Source organism: Cebus imitator, unplaced genomic scaffold, assembly GCF_001604975.1.
Source record: "Cebus imitator isolate Cc_AM_T3 unplaced genomic scaffold, Cebus_imitator-1.0 Scaffold573, whole genome shotgun sequence".
Taxonomy (NCBI): Eukaryota; Metazoa; Chordata; class Mammalia; order Primates; family Cebidae; genus Cebus; species Cebus imitator.
Window position 1 is genome coordinate 15379 of NW_016107888.1, and position 14738 is coordinate 30116.

The 14738-nt window shown below is 51.0% G+C and overlaps 1 protein-coding gene, 1 long non-coding RNA gene and 1 pseudogene across 2 annotated transcripts in view; 1 reads left to right on the top strand and 2 right to left on the bottom strand.

Annotated features, from left to right (window-relative positions):
- LOC108294317 overlaps positions 1-14738 on the bottom strand; it is a 31146-nt gene that overhangs the window by 13797 nt on the left and 2611 nt on the right. The window contains exons 2-3 of the long non-coding RNA XR_001820988.2: positions 13013-13014; positions 6246-6255 (exon numbers count right to left, since the gene is read on the bottom strand). This is a non-coding gene — a long non-coding RNA (uncharacterized LOC108294317). The remainder of the gene's footprint in view (positions 1-6245; positions 6256-13012; positions 13015-14738) is intronic.
- On the bottom strand, positions 5080-5179 carry LOC119469109 (annotated as a pseudogene).
- Positions 7469-10211, top strand: ARL4D (ADP ribosylation factor like GTPase 4D). The gene is made up of 2 exons (XM_017516171.2): positions 7469-8373; positions 8936-10211. Exon 2 carries the CDS (start codon positions 9002-9004, stop codon positions 9605-9607), a length of 606 nt encoding a protein of 201 aa, XP_017371660.1. The 5' UTR covers positions 7469-8373; positions 8936-9001; the 3' UTR covers positions 9608-10211.

Here is a 14738-nt window from a genome sequence, read left to right on the forward strand (position 1 = left end):
AAAACCATGATTTACAATAGCCCAGATGGTGTTTTTCACTTTCTATTTTATGTCTCACTCGTTGGGCCCAGGATGCAGGTAGGAGGGTGCAGACTCTTGCGGGAGCCCAGAGGCCCTCTGTCTCACAACTTAGGATGGTCCCTGTGACCTCAAAACTCACTAGTGAAGGAGGAGGTCTGAGCTCCCAGTGGGGTAACCAGTCATCCCAGTTTGCTAGGGGATTAGGGGTTTCCTAGAATATGGGACTTTCAGAACTAAAATGGGCAAAGTTCCAGGCAATCGGGGGAGTTGGTTACCCTAGACCTCTGAGCTGTACTAGACCTCGGAGTGGGCTCCAAATTTCCGGGGAAATGAGAACAACCACCCTGACCGTTCACAGGGGGCATTCCTCAAGGGTGGCACATGCTGAGAGGATGTGGTCGGGGGGATGCAGCTGGTTTTCGGTGGCCTCAAGAACCTACAGGGAGGCAGAGGACCCCCCTCCCCCCAACTGTGCGCTTCTCGCCTTTCACGCACCGAGTCCCAACAGCCCATAACACCTCTTGCTACCATCAAGACCCTCATTCTGCTCCTCAGGAAGTCCTGGCACCCAGGCCATGAAATCTGGTTCTGAGACAGACATACTTGCTGAGACTGAGGTAACCTCCTTTTACCCACACCTAAGAGCCTGGGAGTTTCCTTTTGTGTCCAATAAGGGCTAATCCTGGGTGGTCTATGGCTGCCTGTCTGCAAGGTCACAGAAGGACCTGACCGCCACCTCTTGCTGCTTTCCTGATGGCGCCCTTGGTCTCCTGCAAGTTCTCCGAGGCCATCTCAGTCCTTGTTCAAGTCTACGTTTCCTGGAGAGAACACTTCTTGGCACTGTCACCTCTGTTGAGATAACTGTCCTCCAAATCTCCAGTCCCCTTCTCTAGCCACCCCTAGAAATACCTCTTGGGGACCTCCATCTCCAGGCTGTCTGAATTCCTTCTGGCCTCTCAGTCCCTGGATGCTGAGGGCCACTCCCTTTTCCTTCCTCAAGTCCTTACTTTCCTTGGCTTCAGGCACTTGCAGTTTTGTGGACTTTTAAAGTCCCATGGTTTTCCTTCTGCCTCTCCAGATGCTGCTTCTCCATCCTTCACTTGATTTCCCTGCCTTGAATGTGGAGATGCTCATGACAGCGTTATGGGCCACTTTCCTCCTCTCACCCCATTGCTCCCTGGGGAATCCCACCCATCTCAGGGCTCGTGGGTCTGTTTCTCACTGACCACCCAAGTCTGCCCCTCCCACAAAGGCCTCCCCTGAGCTCCAGGCTCCTGAGCAAATGCACTCTGGACATCTGTCACCATGTGGATAGCCTGCAGACAGACATCACACCATGGCTGCAACTGAGCTCTTGAAAACCTTCCAGAGGCTGGCATGGTGGCTCTCGCCTGCAATCCCAGCACTTTGAGAGGCTGAGGCAGGTAGATCACTTGAGCCCAGAAGTTCAAGACCAGCCTGAGGAACATGGTGAAACCCCACCTCTACTAAAAATACAAAAATTAGCCAGGCGTGGTAGCACTTGCCTGTGAACCTGGGAGGTGGAAGTTGCAGTGAGCTGAGATCATGCCACTGTGCTCAGGCTGGATGACAGAGCAAGACTCCATCTAAAAAAAAGAAAATAAAAATAAAATTAGCCAGGCATGGTGATGTGTGCCTGTAGTCCCAGTTACTCTGGAGGCTGAGGTGGGAGGATCACTGAAGCCCAGGGTGTGGAGGTTACAGTGAGCTGAGATTACACCATTGCTCTCCAACCTGGGCCATAGAGTGAGGCCCTGTCTCAAAGAAAAAGAAAAAAAAAAGCTTTCCCACCTTGCAGCCATCTCCTACCTGCCTCAGTCAGTGTTTTTTTTTTTTTTTTTTTTTTTTGAGACGGAGTTTCACTCATGTTACCCAGGCTGGAGTGCAATGGCACGATCTCGGCTCACCGCAACCTTCTCCTCCTGGGTTCAGGCAATTCTCCTGCCTCAGCCTCCTGAGTAGCTGGGATTACAGGCATGCACCACCATGCCCAGCTAATTTTTTGTATTTTTAGTAGAGATGGGGTTTCACCATGTTGACCAGGATGGTCTCAATCTCTTGACCTCGTGATCCACCCGCCTCGGCCTCCCAAAGTGCTGGGATTACAGGCGTGAGCCACCGCGCCTGGCCAGTCAGTGTTCCCTGGACCTATTGTTAGACTCTATGTAAATTCATGGAAAATGTCATCAAAATTAGAGTTTCTGCTCAAATAATGTTCATTTTAATTTGGTATCACTCACACACTACAAACTTGAAGAGGGTGTTTTTTGTTTGTTTTTGTTTTGTTTTGTTTTGTTTTTTGAGACCAAGCCTTGCCCTGTTGCCTAGGCTGGACTGCAATGGCGATCTCGGCTCACTGCAACCTCAGCCTCTCAGGTTCAAACCATTCTTGTGCCTCAGCCTCCTGAGTAGCTGGGATTACAGGTGCCCGCTACCACGCCCAGATAATTTTTGTATTTTTAATAGAGACAGGGTTTCACCATGTTGGCCAGGCTGGTCTCAAACTCCTGACCTCGTGATCCACCTGCCTCAGTCTCCCAAAGTGCTGGGATTACAGGCATAAGCCACCGAGCCCAGGCCGAAGAGGATGTATTTTCTTTTTCTTTATTCTTTTTTTCTTTTTTTTTTGAGACGGAGTCCCACTCTGTTGCCCAAGCTGGAGTGCAGTGTGGCACGATCTTGGCTCACTGCAACTTTCACCTCCCAGGTTCAAGCAATTCTCTGCCTCAGCCTCCCGAGTAGCTGGGATTACAGGCACACGGCACCATGCCCGGCTAATTTTTGTATTTTTAGTAGAGACAGGGTTTCATTAGCTTGGCCAGGCTGGTCTTGAACTCCTGACCTCGTGATCCACCCACCTCAGCCTCCCAAAGTGCTGGGATTACAGGCGTGAGCCGCCGCGCTCGGCTGGTGTATTTTTTAATATCCAACCTGAAACTGCAAGAAAGGCCCTGTCTGAAAGGAAGATTTAGGAAGCCGACGAAGGAACCTGAATTAACTTCGCCCTCAGCGACTCAGCTGTTCTTCGCCAATCAGGCAGTGACAACTATATCCACCAGGGGGCAGCATCTGCTTATTTCTAGCCCTTGGCTCCACCCTGGGACTTGATTTTGGGATGGTTGCCAGGGAAAGAGCTCTTGGTTGGGGAGAAAGGTATCTTTGGGGCCCTTTCACACATTTTCCCCTCACACTCAGAGATAGGTTGGGTTTTCTCCATTTTGTTCATGAGGAAACAGAACTGGGATTTGAAAAATTGGTCTTAATTATTCCCGAGCTCCTTGGCGTCATTCCATCACCCCACCCGCTACTCCTGCAGACTCCTCTTTCCCTCGTTTGTTCACGAAGACAGGTACTTAAGATGCTGCAGAGACAGGCAGCCACTTCCTAGGCGAGCTCCACGCATCCTTCTACCCTCCCTTACTCCAGAGCACGGACTGTTAGGGGGAAAGGACCTGGAAACATCTAAGCCCCTCATTACGTCACTACATGCTGAGGAAACCGAAGCTTCCAGGAGGGGAAGTGACTTTTTTTTTTTTTTTTTTTTTTTTGAGATGAAGTCTCCCTCTGTCACCCAGGCTGGAGTGCAGTGGCATGATCTCGGCTTACTGCAACTCTGCCTCCCTGGTTCCAGCTATTCTCCTGTTTCAGCCTCCCAAGTAGCTGGGACTGCAAGCATGTGCCTCCATGTCCTGCTCTTTTATTTTTTTATTTTTTTAAAAATAAAGATGAGGTTTCACCATGATGGCCAGGCTGGTCTTGAACTCCTGACCTCAGGTGATCCACCCACCTTGGCCTCCCAAAGTGCTAGGATTACAGGTGTGAGCTACAGTGCCTGGCCTTTTTTTTTTGAAATGGAGTCTTGCTCTGGTTGCCCAGGCTGGAGTGCAATGGCGTGATCTCGGCTCACTGTAACCTCTGCCTCCCGGGTTTATGTGATTTTCCTGCCTCAGCCTCCTGAGTAGCTGGGATTGTAGGCAAGTGCCACCACGCCTGGCTAATTTTTTGTATTTTTAATAGAAAGGGGGTTTCATCCTGTTAGCCAGGCTGGTCTCGAACTCCTGACCTTAGTTGATCCACCCACCCCAGCCTCCCAAAGTGCTGGGATTACAGGCATGAGCCACCGAGCCCAGTCTGCCCTGCTAATTTTTTCTATTTTTAGTAGAGATGGGGGTTTCATCCTGTTAGCCAGGCTGGTCTTGAACTCCTGACCTCAGGTGATCCGTCCGCCTTGGCCTCCCAAAGTGCTGGAATTACAGGCATGAGCCACCAGGCCCAGCCGGAAGTGGCTTTTTACTTTTTCAAGCCACTCTACTAGTGAGGGATGGAATGATGGGACTCAGCCTGGGTTCCAGCATGCCCTGAGGGCAACCTCTCTGTCCCGTGTCATCCCCATCTTTGGCCCTGTTTTTCTCCTTTAAGTTCTTCCTCTCCAGTAAGGCCTAAGAGTTCTATACTACTCAGACACTGCCTAGAAATGCAGGGATGGTAGGAATTATTGGCCAACCCATTATCAACAGAACCCCAAGGGCCCAAGGACCTCAGGCTGGGAAACTCCCAAGCTAAGGGTGGAGGTTTGGTTCTCATACTTAGGGAGCCCTCTGAGGACATTTACTCCATCATGCATTCATTTATTCACACAAGATTTCCTGACTGCCTGTGTGTGGCAGGCATGGTGCTGGGCATGGTGGAGCTACAGATCAGAACCAGCTGCTGCCCTTGATGGCTTAGTCTGGTGGAGGAGACAGTTCTGAGGAAGAATGATGCTTATCTGACTCGGTGTCACTTAAACCTTGGCTCAGTGTCCCCTCTTTGAAAGGTTCTCCAGTACACTCTTCCTTCAATCTAAAGTAGTTCTCTAGCCACGTGTGGTGGCACATGCTTGCAGTCCCAGCTCTTCAGGAGTCTGAGGTGGAGGATCTCTTGAACCCAGGAGCTCAAGGCTGCCGTCATCTATGATCTTGCCACTGCACTCAAGCCTGGGAGACAGAGCGAGATCTTGTCTGTACAAAATAATAATAATTTTTATTTTTATTTTGAAAATATATGGAATGCTTCACAAATTTGCATGTCATCCTTGTGCAGGAGCCATGCTAATCTCTGTATCATTCCAAAAACAGAAAGATTGCTTAATGGACAAATGTTCAGACGGTCTCAGCAGTATAGGCTTATAGCTTAGTGCTACCTGGACAAGCCGGGTCCCTTTCTTTACCCCTCCCCAGCCCCACCTTCTGCTTCCCATTTGTTCATTAACACCTTCTCTGGCAAACATGAAAGACAGAAGGGTGGGGTGGGATTGTCAGTTTCATTTCCTTTATCAGATAAGTGACAATTTCTATCTTGGGTGTAAGTGCCAAGATATATTACAGGAGCCATGTTAAAGAAGCTTCAAAGATTGTGGCTGAAACAAGGCAACTTGTGTGTTTTCAGTTTCTGTGTGTTTTCAGTCTCATAGACATTATAACATCAGTTTCTAGCTGGATGGCCTTCAATAAATTACCTAATTTTTCTGTGCTTCAGTTTCTTCTTTTTAGACTAACCATACTTACTTCATGGGGTTGACTTGTGTATTTTTTTTATGATGGCGTTTTGCTCTTGTTGCCCAGCCTGGAGTGCAATGGCATGATCTTGGCTCACCACACTTCCACTTCCCAGGTTCAAGTGATTCTCCTGCCTCAGTCTCCCAAGTAGCTGGGATTACAGGCATGCACCATCATGCCCGGCTAATTTTTTGTATTTTTAGTAGAGATGGGGTTTCTCCGTGTTGGTCAGGCTTGTCTCGAACTCCTGAACCTCAGGTGATCTGCCTGCCTTGGCCCCCGAAAGTGCTGGGATTACAGGCCTGAGCCACTGTGCCTGGCGGACTTGTGTATTAAAAAAGGAAAAGTAAGCAAAGTTCCTAGACCAGAGCCTAGCACCCAATGGCTACTCGGCAATGCAGTGGTTCTTAACCCCTGGGCCTGCTCCGTCTTCCCCTCTCCTAACTTCACCATGCTCAGCTCTATCTTTGGTACGTTAGCTGCTGTTGCAATCTGTCACGCTCCAGCTGGGGGTGTAACAACTAATTTCCTAAGGTCTTAATCTTAGACTAATTTCCTAAGGTCTTTAGGGATTTGGGGAGGCTCCCTGCATTGCTGGGGAAACCAGGTGGCTGGTTTTGTAGTGCGGGGGGAAGAAGGAGGTGGCAAGGCATGCTGGTGACAAACAGATGGGAAGCTTATTTATCAGCACTTGATTGAGGCGGGTGGGCAGGAAAAGGCTGGGCCCTGCTGTCTGGCAGTGACTTTTCCTCTCCTTTTTTCAATCCCTCTCACACATAGCCTTTAAAAAGGTTAATAGGCCGGGCGCAGTGGTTCACGCCTGTAATCCCAGCACTTTGGGAGGCCGAGGCAGGTGGATCACGAGGTCAAGAGATCGAGACCATCCTGGTCAACATGGTGAAACCCCGTCTCTACTAAAAATACAAAAAATTAGCTGGGCATGGTGGCGCGTGCCTGTAATCCCAGCTACTCAGGAGGCTGAGGCAGGAGAATTGCCTGAACTCAGGAGGCAGAGGTTGCGGTGAGCCGAGATTGCGTCATTGCACTCCAGCCTGGGTAACAAGAGCGAAACTCCGTCTCAAAAAATAAATAAATAAATAAATAAAATAAAAAATAAAAAGGTTAATATAGAATTATACAATAAATAAATGAATCCAACCTCCAGGTAAAAATGGGAATATTAAAGTTACAATGTACAACTTCATTCTTCTCTGATTTGCCCTCCCCCCTCCCCCCCTCCACAATTCCACCTAATTACTGTTGTCGTTTTGGTCACAGTGCCCCTTTGTGACATCTCCTTCCTTTCAGGGCTGCCGAGACGGTAGCAGGCTACAGTGGCTGGGGAGACTCCACTCGTTCCTGTGCCCCTCCTAACCAGTCCTACACAGGGCTAAAGAACTTCTATAAACCTTTCCAGTAGCTTCCAGTTGACATATTCTCTCTCTCTCCTCTGAAATCCTACAAGTGCTATCTCATGATTTACAAAGACCCAATACATGTGCTGTCTCATTCTGTCACTGCTAGTGATCAGTCTTAAGCCCTCTGAGGCCTGGTTCTACAGCCGAGACATCCTCTATTTGTCTACGGTCTCTGTCTTATTCAGAGCACACAGTATGAATGAGGTCAGTAAACACACTGGTTTTTTGTTTGTTTGTTTTGTTTTGCTTTTTTGAGACAGAGTCTCGCTCTGTAGAGCAGACTAGAGTACAGTGGTGCGATCTCAGGTCACTGCAACCTCCACCTCTGGGTTCAAGCGATTCTCCTGCCTCAGCCTCCTGAGTAGCTGGGATTACAGGCATGTACCACGATTACCAGCTAATTTTTGTCTTTTTAGTAGAGATGAGGTTTCACCCTGTTGTCCAGGCTGGTCTCGAACTCCTGAGCTCAAGTGATCTGCCTGCCTCGGCCTCCCAAAGTACTGGGATTACAGGTGTAAGCTACTGCACCTAAACACACTGTTGAGTGATAAATAATTCTGTCTTTGTCAATCTATTTCAACAAGGAAGGCCTTTGAGGGGTCTGCTGCTGGACTAAACTCAGCTAGCAATTGAGGGATTTCTATTGAGGATGCTTAGCCCTACATCTTCCCTGATAAGAGAGAGGGAAAGCCAAGTGGTGAGGGGTCCAGGCTCTGGACTCAAACATCCTCGCTCAGCCGCTTACTAGCTATGTGTAACCTTTGGTAAGTTATTTAACCCTTCATGGCTTTGTTTACCTGTAAAAGGCAGACAGTCCCTAACAGGCTCTTGTGGGTAATGGGCTTAGCGCTGTGAAACAGCTGCTTTGTGGGGTTCCAGGTTCACACAGGTTTGACAATTGAATTATGAACGATAAAGGAGAAAGACTTGTCAGCCTCTATATGGGGTGGTATTTCTGCCTGGGGGAGGGGATGCGGTGGTAGTGCAAATATTAGGGTATTCATATATTTCCTCCCGAGTCAAACGCTGCCAGGCACGTTCCTTTTGCCCCTCCCACCCTTCATTCTGGATTAATTCCAGGTTTAATTCCAAATATTAGAATGTGGTTGAAAAAAATCAAATAGAGCGGCCACAAATTGTGGAAGCGTCTCTTAGCTTGCGGCGGTGGCTGCAGCGCCCGTAGCTCCCCGCCCCGCCCCGCCCCGCCCCGCTGATTGGCCCGCGCCTCGTGACGTCACACGCGGGTTTTTAAGGCTGAGCCCTAGGCAGGCTCCGCAGAGGCGGCGGTGGAGGCGCGCTGGGTGGCTGCGGGGGTCTCGCGGGGCGGATGTGGTGTTTGGCCGGGAAAGGCGCGAGGAGAGCGCGGCTCACAAGAGGTAAGGGGACACTCCAGACCGTGCTGAGGCGGCCCCGGTGGGGGCCGCTGGAGCTAGTGTTGGCGATTGGAGGAGGGCAGGCGGGCAGGGAAGTGTCGCGGGGCGGTGGGGCGGGGGTCGCTGAGTAAGGAAGGGCACTGTGTCAATGGCTTGGGGTGCGGAGGGCCGGTGGGAGCCAGACTCAATCTCCGGCCTCAGCGTCTGCACCCCAACTCTTAGTTTGGGGACACTGTCGACTTCTCACTTCCCGCGGGGTCTTGCCTGGGGTATGGCGCCATAAGCTCTGAGAAGAGGCTCTAGAAGCCCACCGTCCGCGGATCAAGCCCTTACCCCCAGCTTGAGTGGCCCAGGACCTGCAGGTCTCTCTAGGTCCCATCGCCCCCCTCATGACCCCCTAGAGAGTGGGGAAGACCCTCTGTTACACTTGCAGCTTAAAAATAAAAGGCAAGGAATTTTTAAAAGGCGGCTGATTTGGGAAGGGATCAAGAAGTTGCAAATCTTGTGTGTGTTATTAAACATCTCCTTTTTCTCCCATGACTTTTTCTTGGTTCAGAAAACCCAGGAGTGCTCCCTGGAACCTGCAATTTCAAGGCCTCCTCCCTGCCTCTACTAGGCGCCTTAGTTCACTATGGGGAACCACTTGACTGAGATGGCACCCACCGCCTCCTCCTTCTTGCCCCACTTCCAAGCCCTGCATGTCGTGGTCATTGGGCTGGACTCTGCTGGAAAGACCTCCCTCCTTTACCGCCTCAAGTTCAAGGAGTTTGTCCAGAGTGTCCCCACCAAAGGCTTCAACACCGAGAAGATCCGGGTGCCCCTCGGGGGGTCGCGTGGCATCACCTTCCAAGTGTGGGACGTCGGGGGGCAGGAGAAGCTGAGGCCGCTCTGGCGCTCCTACACCCGCCGGACAGACGGGCTGGTGTTTGTGGTGGACGCTGCGGAGGCCGAACGGCTGGAGGAGGCCAAGGTGGAGTTGCACCGAATCAGCCGGGCCTCGGACAACCAGGGTGTGCCGGTGCTGGTGCTGGCCAACAAGCAGGACCAGCCCGGGGCACTAAGCGCTGCCGAGGTGGAGAAGAGGCTGGCAGTCCGAGAGCTAGCAGCCGCCACTCTCACCCATGTGCAAGGCTGCAGTGCTGTGGACGGTCTGGGCCTGCAGCAGGGCCTGGAGCGCCTCTACGAGATGATCCTCAAGAGGAAGAAGGCCGCTCGGGGCAGCAAGAAGAGACGGTGACCCGAGCCCTCTACCTCCCTTGCCCCCCACCTAGTAGGGATCTGCACACTTGGACAGGGTGTGTGTGGCCAGCCTGTGACCTCTCAGTCAGCCTGGGTGCAGGACCTGTCCACCTCTATAAAGGATAGAGGAGCATGGGGGGGGGTGTGGGGGTCCTGTTTGGTGCCACATTGGGGTGGGGATGGGAGATGGGATGGCCTTGCACATCTCTCCCTCATCCTCTCTGGAGAAGTGGGGGCTGCAGGAACGGGGAGGTGTAAATGTAAACTGTGACTCTACCTCGACCCTGTTCCTCGTTTTTCTTCTCTGGCTTTTTAATTGGATGTGTTTTTGGGGGGGATGGAAAGTGGCTTGGAGAATGTGTTTGGGATGAAAGAATGGTCTCCTCATCCTCTGTCCCCCCAACTGGGGAGTCTCCCCAGGCTGCTCTTCTAGGGATACCAGTCACATAGTTTTTATTTTTGTGTCTGTGAAAGTGCCAAGAACCCCTCCCCGACATTTGTAGATCCATGACCCTTTTTATAAGCCGCGTGTGTCCTCTGTATTAACTGTTTTTTAGCACTTGCCTGTAAGTTATTAAAGACTGCTAACTCTGTAACTCTTACTTTGGTCTGGCCTTTTCCTCTCCTTATCTTGCCTCAGAGATAGTCCAAGATTTCTATGTGGCATTGGGGGGAGGGGAGGAGGGAGATTTCTCTTGAAGCTGAGTTTGCAAAGCAAGCACTTACAAAAATCAGCTTGTGTGTTATGGATGGCTAGTGGAAGTGATAGGGAGGAGCTGAAAACCCCTCAAGCTATTGCCTGATCTCTGTAGCCTTTTGGGTGGGGTCACTTCCTTTTTCTCTGATTTAACACCCTTCCCGTCATCCTCTGGGTCTTGTCCCTTATATCAACTGCTCCTTGCAGATTTAACTTCAAATTTTGCTGGTCTGAGCTGCTCCTAGTTTCTTGACCTTGGGGGCACCTAAGTCTATAGAAGTAAGTCCTGAAAGAGCCATTCTGTTCCTATCCTGCCCACTTCTCCAGTCTGAGGTTGATTTTTTTCCCTCCTTATAGGATGTGGTGAGAATGGAAAGTAATTCCTCCCTGGCCTTAAGTCACCTCTGTGTACTCAGTCCTGCTGACTGGCTCGGAGGCATGATGGCAGTGGCTGGTGCTGGGGAGGCCTCGGCTGGATTGAGCCAGCTTGGCCCTGGTGACTAAGCCATGCGTTTTCCAGCTTTGGAACGGTAGCTCTTCCCACGGGAGAGGGAGAAGTAGTAGCTGTCTGTGGTTGGTGTCGGTGAGGACGGCCGAACATACACCCTCCAAGACAGAAGGGGGAAGACATAAGCCCCCAGTGTTTGTGGTGATTGTAAGAATAAAATGCCAACATCTCAAGGGCTTGAGTGCCCCTACTCAGCAGCACCAGGGCCAGCTATGTCTGATAATGCAGAGCAGTTAGATCCTCTTAGTCTTCTGGTGGGAGCAGTGAGTAAAAACCAAGCACAGGGCTGGGCGTGGTGGCTCACGCCTGTAATCCCAGCACTTTGGGAGGCTGAGGCAGGAGGATGGCTTGGGCCCAGGAGTTCAAGGCCAGCCTAGGCAACATAGGGAGACCATGTCTCTAAAAAAGAAAAAAAAACAAGTACAATTATTTCCAGTTGCCCAGCCCTCCAGTTACCCCCGCCACCCTTTGTGCAAAGGCAGACTCCCCAGAGCAGGTTCATCGTTCTCCACACCCCGCTTCCCCCACACTCTGCCTCCTCTGGAATCAGATGAAAGGACCTGGGGACAAAGAGAAGGTGCTGGCAACCCCCACTTCTGCAGAAGGTTTCCTAAGGAACTTGCTTCTTCCTACCAGGTGCTGCCAAAAACTCAGATTTGTTCCCCTCCCATCCCTGTGGCTGGCAGGATGGAGGTGGGTGTGTATTGATGCGGAAGGGTGCCCAAGTGTGCGTCAGTGCTGGGGCCTACTTGACAGAACTGCTGGGCTGGTTCTGCTGGGAACACGTGCTACGGGCCCCTCCCCCAGGCACACCTGTGACTCTTCTCGCCCAGTCTTTTGGGCAGTCCTATAGCCCAGGGACAGGTCGAGGAGGCCAGGCTGGAAAGGAACTGGCCAGAACTGACCCTCTGTCCTGCCAGGAGCGCTCTCCTCCCCTCCCCACCCAACCCTACCCCACCCCACCTCACCCAAATTCTGCTCTTCTGTCTTTAAATCTTAAGGGATATATTTTCATTTCTTGTCACTTGGTGGACTTAGGTCTCCAGATTTGGGGGAAGACGTGCAGAGGTGTCCCCTATCCCTAGCAGAGGGGCCTCCAAGATGTCAGCTCCTGATTTTGGCTCTTCCAACCACACTCCTTCCCTAGCTGGTTAGAACCCTCCCTGTCTGCAGGGGGATGAAAGAGGGAGAGAGAACCTCCCACTCAGCAGTCCTACCCAGGGATTCTGCATTTTGAACTCAGGGCAAGGGCAAGGAATGAGGGTATGGTCAGGGTGGAGGGTGAGGTTGTACTTCCCCTGGACTGGCTTCTCTATTAAGTAGGATTTCTTTGAGACCCTGGCATTGGTGCCAAGGAGAGCTTCCCTGGGGGCCCAGAGTGGTGGCTGAGGCTGGATGCCTGTGAAGTTGAAGGAAACCTGTAGACCCAGAGTTCTAGAGTTAAGGCTTTTTATTTTTTATTTTTTTCAAACAGAGTCTTGCTCTGTCACCCAGGCTGGAGTGCAACGGCGCGATCTCAGCTCACTGCAACCTCCACCTCCCAGGTTCAAGTGATTCTCATGCTTCAGCCTCCTGAGTAGCTGGAATTACAGGCATGTACCACCATGCATGGGAAATGTCTGTATTTTTAGTAGAGATGGGGTTTCGCCACATTGGTCAAGCTGGTCCTGAACTCCTGACCTCAAGTGATCTGCCTGCCTCGGCCTCCCAAAGTGCTGGGATTATAGGCATGAGCCACTGTGCCCAGCCCCAGAGTTGGGGCTTTCTTCTGAGCTGCCCTTCCCCCTCCAGCGACCCCTTCTTGCATAGGTTGGAATGTAAAATCCAGATGGAAGCCTTCCCTTCCTGGAGCTCCTCATCATGAGGACAAAGACGCCAGGGGTCCCCCACTTTCCCATTCCCTTTCCAGTCCTCTCAATTCTGCAAGGGCTCAAGGAAAACAAAGGAAGGAGGAAGGAAAGAAGTCCCTAAGGCCCAGAGTGGGCAATGACTTGCCCGCAGATACACAGCTACTTAGCAGTGCATCCAACTCCTTCCTCCCAGGCCAGCTCTTTTTATTGCCAGGGCAGGAGACAGGAGGTGGGAGACAGGGAGCCAGGACAGCATCTCAGAGCTCTGATTCCCCCTCCGTCCTCCCTCTCCTTGATTAGATTAAGGGCCAGCTTTCCGCTTTCCCACTCCCCTTCCTGGGGAGTGACAGCTTTATCTCCTAAGCCCAGCAGAGGTCTGGTCTCCAATCTGGCCAGAAGTTCCCATCCCCCTTTCATCCTGACCACGTGTCATTGCAAGTCTTTCTTGAGATGGATGCCTCCACCACGGCCTGGGAAGTGCTGAGTTCTGCCCAAGTGCTAGGAGCACACAGGACAGCATGTTCTCTAACACAAGCTTGTTTTGAATGGGGCCAATGGGTAGAGGAAAGGGAGGGAATAAGGGCTGCAAGGGAGGCCCAGGCCAGCATTCGGCTGGAAGGGGTGGGCAGTGTGGCTGCACTTCATTTCCAAGGCCATCTATTGGGGAGTTTGTGGGTGGATGCATGGGACCTCCTCCCCTGGATGAGCCAGAAGACGGTATTTGCTGTTCCCTTAAAAAAAAAAAAAATTGAACACGTTAGATGTTCCTATTCTTTTTATTTTTTATTTTTGTAGAGATGGGGTCTACTCTTTTGCCTAGGGTGGTCTTGAACCCCTGACCTCAGGCGATCCTCCCACCTTGGCCTCCTAAAGCACTGGGATTACCAATATGAGCCACCAATCACCACACCCAGTCATGTTCTATGTTCCTTTTTTTTCGTTTTTGAGACAGAGTCTTGCTCTGTTGCCAGGCGCCAGGCTGGGGTGCAGTGGCATGATCTTGGCTCACTGCAACTTCCGCCTCCCAGATTCAAGCAATTCTCCTGCCTCAGCCTTCCCGAGTATCTGGGACTACAGGTGTGCACCACCACACCCAGCTAATTTTTGTATTTTAGTAGAGATGGGGTTTCATCATGTTGGCCAGGGTGGTCTCAATCTCTTGACTCGCCTCGGCTTCCCAAAGTGTTGGGATTACAGGCGTAAGCCACTGTGCTCGGCTTTTTTTTCTTTAAATTTTTACTTTACCTTTTTTTTTTTTTTTTTTTTTAGACCGGCTCTCACTCTGTCAGCCAGGCTGGAGTACACAGTGGTATGAGACCGGCTCTCACTCTGTCAGCCAGGCTGGAGTACAGTGGTATGATCTGGGTTAAAGCGATTCTCCTGCTTCAGCCCCCGAGTAGCTGGGATTACAGGCATGTACCACCATGTCCAGCTAATTTTTGTACTTTTAGTAGAGATGAGGTTTCTCCATGTTGACCAGGCTGGTCTTGAACGCCTGACCTCATGTGATCCACTCTCCTTGGCCTCCCAACATGCTGGAATTACAGGTGTGAGCCACTGTACCCAGCCAGTTCCTTCCCCTCCCCTTCCCCTTCCCCCTCCACTTCCTCCTCTGCCTCCTTCTTTTGAGACGGAGTTTTGCTCTTGTTTTGCTGCCCAGGCTGGAGTGCAATGGTGTGATCTTGGCTCACGGCAACCTCTGCCTCCCAGGTTTAAGTGATGCTCCTGCCTCAGCCGCCTGAGTATCTGAGATTACAGGCACCTGCTACCATGCCCAGATAACTTTTTTTTTTTTTTTTTTTTGATATTTTTAGTAGAGATGGGGTTTCACCATGTTGGTCAGGCTGGTCTCTAACTCCTGACTTCAGGTGATCCACCCTCCTCAGCCTCCCAGAGTGTTGGGATTGTAGGCGTGAGCCACCATGCCCAGCCATTCCTTCTTTTTAAAAAGAAAAAATTTCTCCCCTTCATTGCAAAAGTAATAGATCTTATAGATCTCTATGTGGAAGAAATCTATATTTAGAAAATGAAGAAATCTAAACTCGCAAACTTGTTTAATGAAAAATTAAAAAAA